The sequence below is a fragment of the Rattus rattus genome, chromosome 7, assembly GCF_011064425.1.
Source record: "Rattus rattus isolate New Zealand chromosome 7, Rrattus_CSIRO_v1, whole genome shotgun sequence".
Taxonomy (NCBI): Eukaryota; Metazoa; Chordata; class Mammalia; order Rodentia; family Muridae; genus Rattus; species Rattus rattus.
Window position 1 is genome coordinate 129,219,419 of NC_046160.1, and position 15,763 is coordinate 129,235,181.

Below are 15,763 nucleotides of genomic sequence, written 5' to 3' on the forward strand. Positions count from 1 at the left end.
CATTACAGATGTTTGCGAGCTACCATATGGTTACTGGGATTTGAACTCAAGACCTCTGGAAGAACAGTCAGTGCTCTTAACCACTGAGCCATCTCTCCAGCCCCACACCTGTGTTTTTAAAAGGCCTCCTATTAATTGAAGAAGCTTTTTTAGTTTCTTGACCTTGACGTGTTTTCTATTTAAATTTGTCTTACAATTGTTATGTATTTGATTGTTAATATCAAATTATGAATTCTAATTTATCTTTTGTTTTTCTCTCAAAATAGTGTTTTTACATTTGCTAATTAGAGATAAGTCCTTGTAAAAAGCCTTTTTTGAGATGCCTAATACTATTGTCATAACTGTGTTTTAGTTAAGTTTCATTTTTGTCTTGATGTTTTCCCTCTAGGCTGAAAATCTGTTATTAGATGCGGATATGAACATTAAAATAGCAGATTTTGGTTTTAGCAATGAATTTACTGTTGGCAGTAAACTAGACACGTTTTGTGGTAGTCCTCCATATGCAGCCCCTGAGCTCTTCCAGGGCAAGAAGTATGACGGGCCGGAAGTGGACGTGTGGAGTCTCGGCGTCATTCTGTACACCCTAGTCAGTGGGTCACTTCCCTTTGATGGTCAGAACCTGAAGGTATAAGAAGCAGTTGCAGCCATGCACTTCACAACTAAAGATTTTTATAAAATTGTATAAACTGACAGTTTAATGCTCTGTCAGTATGGGCGCATTATGGGTTTGGTTCATTGTTACTGTTTTAACCTAAAAACGAACTCTTCTTTGGTTCCTACATCCCCAAAGGAACTGAGAGAGAGAGTACTCCGAGGGAAGTACAGAATCCCTTTCTACATGTCCACAGACTGTGAGAACCTTCTCAAGCGCTTCCTGGTGCTGAACCCAGTTAAACGTGGCACTCTGGAGGTAACCACCCTGGGGAGGAGGGGCGTTCGCAGGGCTGTGCTGGGTTCAGGTCTGTGACACTGAGCGCTGATGGAGTTGAGTAGTAAGTGAGCAACAGCAGAGCTCCTTGTTTCCACCAGAGTGAATGAGCGCAGTGCTGTAATCATGTAACTGTTGAGATAACTTTGTTCTGTGCTGCTAACACACAGCTTGCCTTTCAGCAAATCATGAAGGACAGGTGGATCAATGCAGGTCATGAAGAAGATGAGCTTAAGCCATTTGTCGAACCAGAACTAGACATCTCAGACCAGAAGAGAATAGGTAATTGTTCTGTGCGTGCGTATGTGTGTGTGCATGTTTACATGTGTGCATTATGCTGTTTTGCTCCTCTGTGTATGGCTTACACAGAAATAAAGGGAAGGTGAGCACAGAACGCAGAGACACAGTCAGTGGTCCGTCCGTTCTGTCTTACTCAGGAGTTTGCTCCCTGCACTTGTGTTCAGCAGCTCTTCTGTCAGGAAGTACATCACCTTCTAAATGAAAGAAAGCTCTTTCTCCCTATGCTACCATGATTTGCAACCAAAATTCAATATATAAATCTTATTGTGTTTTTTAGATATTATGGTGGGAATGGGATATTCCCAAGAAGAAATACAAGAATCTCTTAGTAAAATGAAATATGATGAAATCACCGCGACGTACTTGTTACTGGGGAGGAAGTCTGCAGAGGTAAGAGTGCTTAGAGAGGGACAGAAGGGCCAGTCTACACTACATAAACAAAAGCAAACCGACAGAAAAAACTGTGTCCAACAAAAGTTGACTTTAATTTATTTAAAAACCAACAGTTATTAGTTATGTAACTGTTCTCTTAATTTTTTAATATAGCAGTTGGTATTCATTTTAAAACTTTGTTCATAAACAGTGACCTAACTCCGTTCACTTTTATAAGCTACTGTTTTATATTTTTGGTTGTGAGTCTAGCCCAAAGTCTACTATTTTAACTTTAAGATAATAACCCTTTATCATCAATAATGTCACAAATGTACAATCATAAGTTAACTGATGTAAAACACCCAAACAAAGCAAACAGTATAGTACAGTAGTTCTTTGAAAAGGTCACTAACTTACAGTCTGACTCCCAGGGGTCAGAAAGATACTTTTGACTGAGTTTGAAGTTGAAGTTGTTCTTTCATATGTTGTGATGACTCCTCTCTGATGGAGAGGTGCTTGTGCACGTGTGTGTGCGTGCGTGCGTGTGTGTGCTTGCGTCACAAGGAGTTTCCTGACAAGCCACTGGGCTCTGTGCATGGTTGCTCCTCTTCTCGTTCTCCCGTAGCTGGACGCTAGTGACTCCAGTTCTAGCAGCAACCTTTCACTTGCTAAGGTGCGGCCAAGCAGTGACCTCAGCAATAGCACTGGCCAGTCTCCTCATCACAAAGGGCAGAGGAGTGTGTCTTCAAGTCAGAAGCAGAGACGGTACAGTGACCACGGTAAGTCTGAGACCATGCCAGTCTTTTCTGAATGTGTTCCCTGTATAGAGCCTGGCAGGACAGGGGTTGGCTTGCTATCCCTGTCTAGCATTAGGGGGCTGGCATGGTTAAGGTCCTCTAACAATTTGGAACATATACTGTTGGGTAAGGTGTAGCAGAGTGAAAGCCATAGTTAGGTCCGTCTCTCTTCGGTGTGTGTAAGGTAACTGACCAGAGCACCGCAGCTGGTGGAGCTCTCCGTACTGGTGGGCGCGTTCTGTTGACGGAGCAGCTCACCATGGGAGGGTAGTGTGCACCTAAATGGAGGGAATGACTTTCAGATTTCCTTTAATGGGTGTGAGTATTTAACTTCATCTGTATATCTGCACCACTTGGGCCTGGTGCCCATGCAGCTGGAGAGTGTGGTAGAACCTGGAATATAGATGCTTGTGAGCCATGATGTGGGTGCTGGGTCTTCTGTAAGAGTAGGCAGTGTTCTCAACTGAACCATCTCTCCAGTCTCATTTGTGTGTGTGTGTGTGTATGTGTGTGTGTGTGTGTGTGGTATGTGTATGTGTGTATGTGTGTATTAATTAAGATTTTTCTCAAGAAGGAGCTGTCACTGTATAGCCCTGGCTGCCCTGAAACTCACTCTATAAACCAGGCTGGCCTCACAGAGACCCAGTTGCCTCTGCCTCCTGATTGTTGGGTTAAAGATGTCTGCCACAGCCACCTGGCTAGGATTTTCTATTGTAATTTCAATTAAAGGTGAAAATTTGAGGCTGGACATTTTGATAAATGCCTGTAATCCCAGCACTTGGGTGGAAGAGGCAGGAGGATCAAGAATGTAAGGTTGAAACTAGAGAGATGGTTAAGTGGTTAAGAGTGCTTCCTGTTCTTTCCAAGGGCCTGTGTTCAGTTCCTAGTCTATTCCTCCAGGTCTAAGGGAGTCAGCGCCATCTTCTGGCTATTGTAGACACAAACATGCATGCAAACAAAACAATTATCTGCACAAAATACTTCTCTTTAAACTTCAAAACAAGTTAAGGCCATCCTTGTCTGTGTACCAAGACCCTGTTACAGAAGAAGGAAGGGGAAATAAAGAAGACAAAGAAGTGTGTGGGGTAGTAAATTTATCCTATCTGTGGGGTCTGTAGATGAGAAGTAATGTTGATATCTCTCCTCCTATGTATTCATGTCAGCTAAAAACGGCCAACGGAATGCCAACTGTAGATGCTTACTACATACTGCCCTTAAAATACCCAATTTAATGGGAATTACTCCTAAATCTTGAAAGAAACCAGTGGAATTTTCTCTTTTATCAAGGGAATAATCTTAGTAAATTTATTCTTTCTTAAGCATGTAGAGTTCACCTGAATTTTATGACTTTTTTCCAGACATAAAAAAAGGCTTTAGTACGTCCACTGTATCAGTAAGGCACAGAGAAAGTGTGTCAGCATTCCTCCCAGGAGACAGCAATTGAGGAATGTCCAGAGCAAGGTGCACTCCTTGTCCCCAGTCTTGTGGCTTTCTACTAAACTAGGACCTTATCCACTCGTAATCCATCTTCACCAGGAAAAGGTCTGTGTGGCCCCAGGTGTATATAGGGCCAAATATCCCTTACAAAGCATAAAAGTAATTTATTTTAAAGTAATTATTTTATATGCAGGTGATGTAACTATTTTATTGAAAAGGAATTTTTTGATGTTTTTACATTAGATCTCTTTGTTGGTGGCTTTTTGTTTTGCTTCGTTTTATTAAGACAGGGTCTCATTCTGTATTTCTAGGTGGCTTGAAACTTGCTATAGAGATCCAGTCTGGCCTTGAATTTCCTTTTTTGGGGAGCATTGAATTTCTAGAGATCTGTCTTTACTTCAGAAGTTTGGGGATTAAAGGCCTGTGTCACCACACCAGTTGACGTTTTGATACTATAGGACATAGAACATTAATAGTATTTTTTCCAATTGATTCCTTATTCGTAATAATTCTTTTAGATTATAAAAATAGTTTACTCTCTCTATAATAATACTTACTAAGGGGGTTGGGGATTTAGCTCAGTGCAAGGCCCTGGGTTCGGTCCCCAGCTCCGAAAAAAAGAAAAAAAAAAATAATACTTACTAAGAATACCACTTCATCTGAATGCATATGTGATACACAGGACTGGAGAGAGCACACATTGAACTGCTCTTACATATAGGACCACAGTTTGATTCCCGGCGTCCATGTGCTTTTTTACTACTGCTTGTAACTGTGGTTCCAGGCAATCCAGTGTCCTTCATGGGTTCTTGCATGTACATGTCACTCATAAACTCACAAAGGCAAACACACACACACGTAAATAAATAAGTGGCCTTTGTGTTAGACCTCCGTCCTGAACACGTGCACTCATGCAGTCTGTGATGATGCTTACTGACAGCTTGACTGCCTGGATTTGGTACATGGGAGCCACACAGTGGAACGGGAGGAACTATTTCTGCAAACCACCCTCTGGCCTCTGCATGTATACACATATGTAAACCACATATGAGTGGTTTGTGTGTTTGTTTTTTTTTAATTTTTAAAGAAAAGGAAAAGCAAATTACGTCTGCACACATCTTGGATATATGTTGAGGGAATGATTTAAGCAGAAAGAATGACTCAGGCTGGAGGAATGGCTCAAGATGTTTAAAGCACTCGTTGTTCCTAAACAGGACTGGAACTCAGTGTGCAGTCACCCACAAGTTGACTTAACGACACCCATAACTTCAGTTGTAGGGTATCCAACACCTTCTGATCTCCCCAGACACCAAGCATCTACATGAAGTACATATTACATTCAGGCAAAATATTCATGCACATAAATAAATCTTCAAAAAACCAGGCCAGCAAAGGAAGGAAAGAATACTTGAGAAAGATGGCTCGGGGTAAACAAAGATGACTCAGGGGGTAAATACCCAGGACTGATACTGACATTGTGTGTGTGTGTGTGTGTGTGTGTGTGTGTGTGTGTGTGTGTGTGTGCGCGTGCTCATGTGTTCTCACAAATTAATTTTAAAAAACAAAAAACAAAAACCGTCACCTCAGGCAATGGCAGTACATGCCTTTAGTCCCAGCATTTGGGAACCAGGGGCAGGTGGATCTCTGTGAGTTCAAGGCCAGTCTAGTCTGGAGCAAATTCCAGGACAGCCAGAACTACACAGAGAAATCCTGTTCTGGAAAAAAAATAACAGCAAAAACTTCAACTCTATACTATTGATTTATATTTAAACAATATTCTTAAAATGACAGGATACTAGAAGTGCTTAGAAATGCTGGGGTTAGAGGAGCGAGAAGTATTGGATGATGTAGATGATACAGTTCAGTGGTCATGAGAAAGTAGATCACTGGGTCTGAAAGGTAAACTCACATGAAACTGCATACATGACGATGGGTGTAAAGTGCACAGACACATGAGTGACAGTTATCTGTTTGCATGTAGAATGTCAAGTCTAATGTTGAAATGGTTTACAGTGTCAAGACAGATGTGTGCTGATGGCAGCATCACCCTGGGCTTGATTAATTCTTAGTTTATATGTTACAGTAGCACATCTGAGAGCTAACTTAGTGGGATTCCATAAATCAGTCCTTTTTAAGACCTAATTTCCAAATGCAGCTACCATTTAGATTTTGGCCCAGGAACTAGTTCCCCTCTTTTGGTAGACAGACGTAAGATGTCTTCTCTCTGCGTTTGTCGCTATTCTGTTTCGAGTCAAGGTCTCACTGTAGAGCTCAGACTCTTGGAACTTGTGGTCTTCCTGCCTCAACTTCTTTAAGTACTGTGCTTAAGACCATAGCACAGGTCTGCTGGTGTTCTTTTACGAGCTTTTTGGTTTTTTTGGAGCTGAGGACCGAAGCCAGGGCCTTGCACTTGCTAGGCAAGCACTCTACCATTGAGCTAAATCCCCAACCCCTGTTCTTTTACGATCTTACACCGGCATTGTGTCTTAATATTTTTGGTAGCTCTGTGTCCATTTCCAGTGTTTTGAACTCCAGATCACCTGTGTTAACATGGGGCCTCAGAGTGGCTGACTGTAGATGAGTTAATCGTCTTCCAGGGTTCTCCCTGGATGTGCTCTCCTAAAGCATGGCTGTGCACATCTCCTCTCAGCTTCCACTGCCTCCTTAGTCACTCACTCGGCTTCTCGCTTATCTAGAAATCTGTGCTGTCTCATTCCCACAAGATGAGAATAGCTCATCAGAAAGAATGTGATTTGCTTGATTGTACCAGAGCAGTTTGTTCTGAACGCTGCTGTGCATCTAGTTAATTTCTAGTGATCCTCTAGATAACCACATAGTGTTAAGTTGTTTCCAAAGGATCACTCGCTATCAACTTGTTAATATTTTTAGTCATGTTAAAAAGTAGAATATTTAAATAATAACCGAATGGAAAACAAATTAGAGAATTTTACTAGTTTACAGTTATAGAAGAATAAAATATTAAATAATCTTACAAAATGTTAACTTTCACAGAATAAAATATGAACTGCATTCTGTCTTTTAAAGAATGAACTCTTTGTTGTAGCTGGACCAGCTATTCCTTCAGTTGTGGCATATCCGAAGAGGAGTCAGACCAGCACTGCAGATAGTGACCTCAAAGAAGATGGAGTTCCCTCCCGAAAATCAGGGGGCAGTGCTGTAGGAGGAAAGGGGATTGCTCCTGCCAGTCCCATGCTTGGGAATGCAAGCAATCCCAATAAAGCTGATATTCCCGAGCGCAAGAAAAGCCCTGCTGTCCCCAGTGTAAGTACCTGGGTAGGATCTTAGTCCCGGGTGTGTGGGGCTTGGAGCAGCTACACCTGTGCATCCATCCATGTCACTCCACTCTGCCTTCGGGCTTCCCTCCAGGCTACCGTACCTGCTCTGTTTTTTTTGTTTTGTTTTTGTAATTCCTGTTTTTTTCGAATTCATTCCTGCTTCTTTAACAGAATATCTGAGACATATTTATAAGGAAGAGAAGTTTATCACTTGGGTTCTAGAAGCTGGAGAGTCTAGGATCGAGGCACTAGCATATTCATTGTCTAGTATTGTCTTTTCTGCTCCAGAGGTGAGGACATGGTGTCTTCCCACAGCAAAAGGAGCAGGCCCTCCCCCTTTTTTTTGATTATTTTTTTTTCTTTTTTTTTTTTTTTTTTTTTTCGGGGCTGGGGATCGAACCCAGGACCTTGTGCTTCCTAGGCAAACGCTCTACCACTGAGTCAAATCCCCAACCCCAGGCCCTCCCCCTTTAAAGCACTAATTAATGTCCTCCTGGAAGCTGGCTCCTCACTATTGCACTGAGGCTTGTTCCCGTGAGCTCTGGAGGAACTGAGACTCAAGTCCTGTGTGTCAGAGGCACTGTGCTCTTCCTCCAGAGACAGCTACTCTCCGTAAGTTATGTCAGCACTGAGTGATAGAGGCAGTCACAAAAAAGTGGCAGTGCAGACAGCAGTCTGTCTGTCCTCGGAGAGAATGCTTTCCCTGATCCCTTTCTGGGTACCAAAGACTATGGACCAGCTAAACTGGAGGGGAAGAAACATTACGTAATGGGTGTGCTAAAACTATACAACTCTGAATCCTTAGCTTAGTACAGTTCCCTCAGGATGTGGTTCTGTTAGAGTGAGTAGGATCCATTTAGTTCTGAGAGACTTTTTCTCCTGAATGGAAATGGTTCTGTCTGACATAACGTCTTATTAGTGCTTACGGAAGTCACTGTGGGCAGGATTTGCAGAGCAACGAACAGTCTTGAGGTTATCTGTAAGCGTTGGTTTCCCTCACGCAACTGATAGGAGTGCGGCCTGCTCCTACCCACGGAAAGCTCAGAGAGGAGCTCGTGCTATGTTCTGCGTCAGGAGTTCACAAGGGCTTTCCTTCATTTCATCCTCTAGCATTGGGCCTAATCAAAATAAAACATTTTCAATACTTAAATGTTGGCTTCAGAATGCCTAACAGAGTGGGATTGTAGCTTTGTACTTTAATTTCAGTCTCCTGCATTCCAGACTTAGTCTCTTCACTTTTGATGACACTAGACATAACAGTTTCCTCTTTCTCCACCTTGTGGCTTTTCACCTCGTATCTCTTATTTACACGTTGAAAGTGTATCCTGGGGATTATCAATGGTCAGTACTTAATGGCAGTATTTTATAGTTTTGTTACTATAGCAGAATTCTGAGTCAGTTAACTTAAAAAGAGGAAAGATGTATTTTAGCTCAGGGCCAGCTCCAGGATGGTTCTGGTTCATAGTGGGTTAGGGTTATAGCTTCAGCCATAGGGCTGTGAAGGCGGCCTGTCACAGAGCATGTGAAAGAGGAAACCTTTTATTTACTTTTGAGGGGGGAGACAGGTGACTAGGTGGGCTAAAGATGCAACACACTTTTCATGGATATGCTCTGGTGACTTTAGAACCTCCCACAAGGCCCTGCCTCGTAAATATCCTATCACCTCCCAGTGGCCCGCCTAGGACTAAGGCTTTACTTTATGGACTTTGAGGGGCATTCATCCGAAGTGTAAGAACAACATCAGAAATTTCCCCCAACCATTCTTGGAGTATCATTGCACATTATACACTCATGATATATTAAAGCTTTATCTTCACTTAAAAATTGTATGATTGAGGAACCAGAGAGGTGGCTCAGTGGTTAGGAGCACTGACTGCTTTTCCAGAGGACCAGGTTTAATTCCAAGTACCCACCTGACACCTCAGAGCCATCTGTAACTCCAAAATCTGACCCACACAGCCATACATGTAAACAAAACACCAATGCACATAAAATTGAAAACTAAATTCAGGGATTGGGCTAAAGGGATTGTCTCATCAGTTTCAAGCATGGAAACTCTTCCAGGGGACCAGGTTTGATCCTGGCATCTGTATAGTAACGCACAGCCACCTGTGAAGTCAGCTCTTGACCTCTAGGGTACTGCACACATAGCACAGAGACACACATTGTAGGCAAAACACCTTTACACACAAAAGAATGAATCTTTTTTTAAAAATGACAATAAAAAGACCCTTTTTTATTTACTTGCTCTTTAAACCCAACTGGTCTCAAACTCGAGCTTCATCTGCCTTTGCCTTCCAAGTGCTAGGATTAAAGGTGTCCACCACCACACCGGACATGCTTGCTGTTTTGTATTACGTTTTGAAAGCAGGTGTCAATCTTGCAGATTTGTCTCTCTCTGTCACCTATCCACTCCACAGGTTCACTAAATTCATTTGAATCTGACTTACCATTTCATTCTTAGGAATTTTATTTTGTTGTGTGGTGGCAGTGACTTTTTATCCCTACATGAAGAAGACAGAAACAGGTGAATTCCCTGAGAGTTTGAGACCAGCCTGGTCTGTGTAGGCAGTTCCAGGTCATCAAAGGCTACACAATGAAACTCTGTTTTAAAACAAACAGAAATCTCAAAAATATTGTGAAATGCTGTGGTTGGTGTTGAAGATGAAGCTAGGTTGACAGTGTTTGACATAGCATGGAAGGGGCCTGATTGACTATTTAGCACCACATAAACTGGGTGTGGAGGTGGACATCCCTAATCATGGCACTTAGAAAGTAGAGGCAGGATGAGGAGGAGTTGAGGGTGAAGGGACTGGAGAGATGGCTCAGTAGTTAAGAGTCCTTGCCAGCACCCATCAGGTTTATCACAACCGTCTGTAACTCTGGTTCCGTGTTTATCAGTTACCTCTGATGTCTGCAGGTCCTTGTACTCACTTGTGAAATGTAAAATAAATTGGGGCTAGAGAGTTAGTTCAGAGGTTAAGAACACTTATTTCTCTTCGGAACACATGGGTTCAATTTTTCTCAGTACCCAGATGGTGGTATCTCGAAGCTGCCTGTAACTCCAGTTCCAGGAGAATCTAACACCCTCTCTTATCACCATAGGCACTGTATACACATGGTGCACAGACATGCATGTAGGCAAAAAAACACACACACACACACACACACACACACACACACACACACACACACACACACACACATAAAAACAAACCTCAAAAAGTAAAAGGGGCTGGAGAGAGGACTCAGTGGTTAAGAGTACTGACTGCTCTTCCAGAGGTCCTGAGTTCAATTCCCAGCAACCACATGGTGGCTCACAACCATCTGTAATGGGTCTGATGCCCTCTTCTGCTGTGTGAAGACAGTGACACAGTGACAGTTACTTATTGTACTTATATAGAGTGAATGAATGAATTAATGCTTTTTTTTTTTTAAATAAAAGAAATAAAACAATCTGGCCATGTGGTGATGGTGGGTCAGGAAAACACATTTTTTTCTTTTTTTTTTTTTTGGAGCTGGGGACCGAACCCAGGGCCTTGTGCTTCCTAGGCAAGCGCTCTACCACTGAGCTAAATCCCCAACCCCTAGGAAAACACATTTTTAATCCCAGCATTCAGGAGGTATAGGCAGGTGGAACTCTGAGTTTGTGGACAGTCGAGGCTACACAGAGAAACTCTGTGGGTTACATAGGAAGCCCTTACCTCAAAAAAATACTAGACACTGATCAGACATAAGGTTTGCAAGTATTCCCTGTCCTCCGGTGTATTCTCTCTATTTCCTTTCACAACATTCTTGGCACTTTTTTAATGTGTATGAGGGATTTACCTACATGTGGATCTGTGTACCACACCCATTGTGGTGCCTCTAGAGGCCTAAAGTCATTGGATCCCTAGAATTGTAGTTACAGATGGATTGTGAGCCATCCTGCAGGAGCTGGGAATGGAACCTAAGTCCTCTGAAGGAGCAGCTGATTCACCTGCTGAGCCGTCTCTCCAGCCCTAGTCCTTTAGGCTTCTAATATTTTTTTTGTTCATACTTGTGCTCTGCTCATCTATTAATGTGTTGTCAAATCTCCAAGTCAGGTAGATATGTCTTAATTTTACTTGAATGTATATTGATATACAGTTTTGCATGTATATTAACCTTATTCCTAAGGTACTACATTTAATTTTCTTTCCTTTTGTTTTTTGAGACAAAGGCTTGCTCTGTAATCCAGACTGGCCTTAATTAAGCTCATGGTCCTCCATCTAAGCCTCCCAAACAATGAGATTACTAGATTTATTTAGAGATTATTAAAGAAAATGGAATAATGGCTCACTGGCTAAGAGTGCTTTTTGTTCTCGCAGGGGACCAAAGTTCAGCTCCCAATGCCCACACTGGGAAGCTCACGCCTGCCAGTAGTTCCAGCTCTGGAGCATCCAAGGCCCTCCCTCTCCTGGCAGCTTCGCAAACACAGACACATAAACTATGCACCTTTTTATTTACTTATTTATGACTATGTTGGTCTGTGGAAATGATTTAATAGATAAAATGTTTGCTACCCAAGTGTGAGTACCAGAGTTCAGGGTCTTAGCACCCACATAAAAGCCAGATGGGTGCGGCCATGTGCCTGTAGTCTCAATACTGTCCCTTGGAAAAGCTGGCTAAACACTACAGCCTCAGTCTGAGAGCTCCGAGTTCAGGTCTACCCTCCGTTAGTAGAGAGTAATCCAAAAACATAGCAGACACCAATCTCCAGCCTCCAGAGACAAACCGTGCCCCTCTTAACAGTCATTTGCGTAAATAAACACTGTAAGGTCTTTTTTTTTTTTTTGGTTTTGTTGTTGTTGTTTTGGGGGTTTTCTTACTGAATTATACTTACCAAATAGTCCAAATTACAATGCTCCTTTCTTTCAGAGTAATGCAGCATCTGGTGGGATGACTCGGAGGAACACTTACGTGTGCAGTGAGAGATGTGCAGCGGACAGACATTCAGTGATTCAGAACGGCAAAGAAAGCAGGTGTGAAATTTACCTATTGCCAAAAAATGTTTTCTACCAAAAAAAGTAAAAGTATGTTACTTCTCACTTTTATAATCAATTCATAGTTCAAAATGGCTACCAATTATTGTTTTAAGGTAAGTAAACTTTAAATGCTTGTTTCTAGCAAAATATTAGGATTTCAGCTTCTTCTCTTGGTCCAGTGCCTCTACCCCTATAATTAGCAATTGTGACAAAGAGAAGTTAGGACAGAACCAGGGAGTTTTCCAAAAGACTGATAGCTTTTCTTGAAAATGTTGACTTAGGGGAATGCCAACACTAACAACTTAGAGTGGAAGGGAACCTTGTAGGAGCCGGAGTTCAGGAGCCACACCTGGGATGAGAGTTGAGTGAAGGTCAACAGCCGGGTGCAGTGCCAGCATAGTCTGCACCTCAGAGAAGTACACCCGTCTCTAGGAGCACAGAGTCCATCTTCTGCATGGCTTGAAGTACCAATGAAATCATGCAAACAGCTTTCCAGAGGTTATGGAAGAAAATAGGATTAGGTAAATGCAGAAACCATGAAGTACTATTGATTTGAGGGGTGGGAGAGGAAAAGAAGTCCAGTTGGTGTGATTTGGTTAAATACCTCTTCTGTATAAAATAATTTAATTCTGAGTGAAGAGATAAAGGCAGAGTACCTGTCAGAGAACTCTAAGACACAAGTTATCTTTTGTTAACCTCTTGACCACTCTCTAGTCATATTTAGTATCAATGGTGCGTGCGTGCATGCGTGCCTGTGTGTGTGTGTGTGTGTGTGTGTGTGTGTGTGAGTGTGTGCGCACGCGCGCATGCATGCTTTGAAAAGGCATGTTTCTGTAGCATGTATGAAACCCTGAGGGCTGGAGAGATGGCTCAGTGGTTAAGAGCAGTGACTGCTCTTCCAGAGGTCCTGAGTTCAATTCCCAGCAACCACATGGCGGCTCACAACCATCTGTAATGGAATCCGATGCCCTCTTCTGGTGTGTCTGAAGACAGCTACAGTGTATTCATATACATAAAATAAATAAATCTTTAAAAAAAAATAAATTTAAAGCAATTTTTAAAAATTAATTTATTGTACTGTACTCAGACACACCAGAAGAGGGCATCGGGTCCCATCACAGATGGTTGTGAGCCACCATGTGGTTGCTGGGAACTTAACTCAGGACCTCTGGAAGAGCAGTCAGTGCTCTAAACCACTGAGCCATCTCTCCAGCCCTGCTTTAGACTTATAATGAACTTAGGGTCTAGAAGATAATGGGTGTTTAATTAGGTACTATTCTTAATGAAAAGACAGGTAAATGATTCTGTCATTATTCCTTAAGTCTTATCAATTTATGACATGGACTGTCATCTTGAACTTACTGTGAACTTACAGAATGTAAAATCCTTGGAAAACCATGTGATAATTGTCCTGAGAAAGCACAGATACCAAGACCGACAATAAAGAAGCGATTTGGCCCTTCTCTGCTTATCCAGTTTGTGAGTGGGTGCAGCTTTTCTCAGTGTCATCAGAATGAGTGAATGTTTTCTTCATGCATGAATTTTCTTCTTTCATTCTTTCTCTTCTTTTCTTTTCTCTCTGGTTCATAATGAGTTCCCAGCCAGAGAGGTCCTTGAGCCAGAGAGAAAAACACCTAGCAATTAAACTTTTTTCTTCTTAATCACTGCTGCTGAACAGCAGGGGTTAATTTACCAGAAGCCAGCAGCTTCTTGCCTTAGAATAGCAAAGAGTTAAAGAAAGGTAAATATTGCCAAAAATGGGCAACTTTTACTCTCACAAAGCCAAGTTTGCTCCTGAAACTGCTGGCTCTCCCTTTGATGCTGCTTCAGGAAAATTCTGTGGTACTAGGCTGGTCACCAGCATCCATTGCTGTGAAGAGAAATCATGACCAAAGCAAATCTTACAAAGAACAACATTTAACTGGGGCTGGCTTACAGGTTCAGGGCTCAGTCCAGTATCATCAAGGAGGAAAGCATAGCAGCCATCCAGGCACATGTGGTTTTGGAGAAAGAGCAGAGAGTTCTGCATCTGCAGCCAGGAGAGGACTGTCACTGCTAGGAGGAGAGTCTCAAGGACCACCCCACAGTGACACACTTCCTCCAACAAGGCCACACCTCCTAATAGTGCCTGCCACTCCCTGGGCCAAGCATATTCAAACCACCACACTCCACTCCTTGGCCCCTGGAGGCTTGTTCAAATACACCAGTCTGTGGGAACCATACCTAGCCATCGCATAATGTAAAATACATTTAGTTCAACTTCAAAAGTCTCCATAGTCTATAACAGTTTCAACAATCTTTAAAAATCCAAAGTTCAAAGTCCCTTCTGAGATTCACACTTACCTGTAATCCCCTACAAAAATCAAAATCAAAAAGCGTATCACACACCTCCAGCATCACAGGACATATATTACCATTCCAAAATGGCCCAGTGAGGAAATCCTGGACAAAAGCCAGCTAGGCAGACTCTAAACTACACCTCTGTGTCTGCTGCTCTTGTGATCATCTCATGGTACTGGCACTCCAATACGTTGGGGTCTTCCACTGCAACTAGGCTTCACCAGTAGCCTCTCATAGGCTCTCTTCATGATGCCAAGCCTCAGCTCCTTTCCATGACCCCTTCAGTCCAGGGCCATCAGCTGCCAATTGAGGCTGCACCTTCACTAATGGCCCTTCCTGGCCTGTTACAGTGCCCAGCCTCAGCTGCTCTCCATCACACGTCATGCTTCAAACAAGCACTACTTGGGTGACTCACACATCACCCAGTCCAGCTGCAGTACAAGGCATAGCCTTGGCTATCTCTGGAACACAGCTTTTTGTACTCTCAGAGAAAACTTCACTTCAGTGATGCTGGCCTCTTAATCACTGCTAACTTTTTAACTCCAGTTGACCAGCATCAGTTGTCCCAGTAGTTACTTCTCTTCTTGACTCTAAAGCCAGAGCCATATGGCTGAAGGTGCCAAGTTTTGCTGGGGCTGTTACATGGCCCCTTGTTCTATTACATTATCTCCAGCTTTCTCTCTTCCAACTCCCTCACTGCCTAAGCTTGGCTGTCCTGGATCTTGCTCTGTAGATTGACCTTGAACTCAGAGATCTGCATGGCTGTCTTCTGAATGCTTCAATTAAGGTGTATAGCACCACTCCTGGACTAAAGCTTTTCTTCTCCTACAACTTGCTGTGTCCCAGGCTGGCCTTGGACTCAGAGATCTGTTTGCCTTTGTCTCCTGGGATTAAAGGTGTGCACCACCATGTTTGTGCCTATGCTTTTCATGGCCACTGTTCCTTAAGTTATGATCAAAAGCCTGTACCTTCCAGCCTCAAGATCTGGACCACAAGTGTGCCCTCCATTTCTGCCTTCTCACTCAGACAAGAAGTCCAGGTACTAACGCCTAACCTGACAGAACGGTTTCCTGTTCAGCTACAAACACAAACAATGAGTTTAGCTGGAGTGGGACTGGAATCTCTTGCCCTAAGATCACCAATGCCTTAATCTGTCCATCTTGATCACAGGATTCTGTTCCATTTCACTTCCTACTCTCCTTTATTACTTGAACTAAACATTTTTTTCCTTGCTAAGATTGATCAAAATGCCGAGGTTTCCTTTGTCAATGCAATTAATCTGATTCT

At 42.6% G+C, this 15,763-nt stretch overlaps 1 protein-coding gene across 9 annotated transcripts in view; it reads left to right on the forward strand.

Moving 5' to 3' along the window:
* Mark3 (microtubule affinity regulating kinase 3) overlaps positions 1–15,763 on the forward strand; it is an 87,852-nt gene that overhangs the window by 54,670 nt on the left and 17,419 nt on the right. For 6 of the 9 annotated variants that reach the window (XM_032908491.1, XM_032908492.1, XM_032908494.1 and 3 more), the window contains exons 8-14: positions 389–625; positions 791–910; positions 1,111–1,210; positions 1,506–1,618; positions 2,226–2,379; positions 6,899–7,116; positions 12,030–12,133. In XM_032908491.1, the coding sequence (XP_032764382.1) occupies positions 389–625; positions 791–910; positions 1,111–1,210; positions 1,506–1,618; positions 2,226–2,379; positions 6,899–7,116; positions 12,030–12,133 (1,046 nt within the window). The remainder of the gene's footprint in view (positions 1–388; positions 626–790; positions 911–1,110; positions 1,211–1,505; positions 1,619–2,225; positions 2,380–6,898; positions 7,117–12,029; positions 12,134–15,763) is intronic. The other 3 variants (XM_032908493.1, XM_032908498.1, XM_032908499.1) reach the window with 1 other exon arrangement.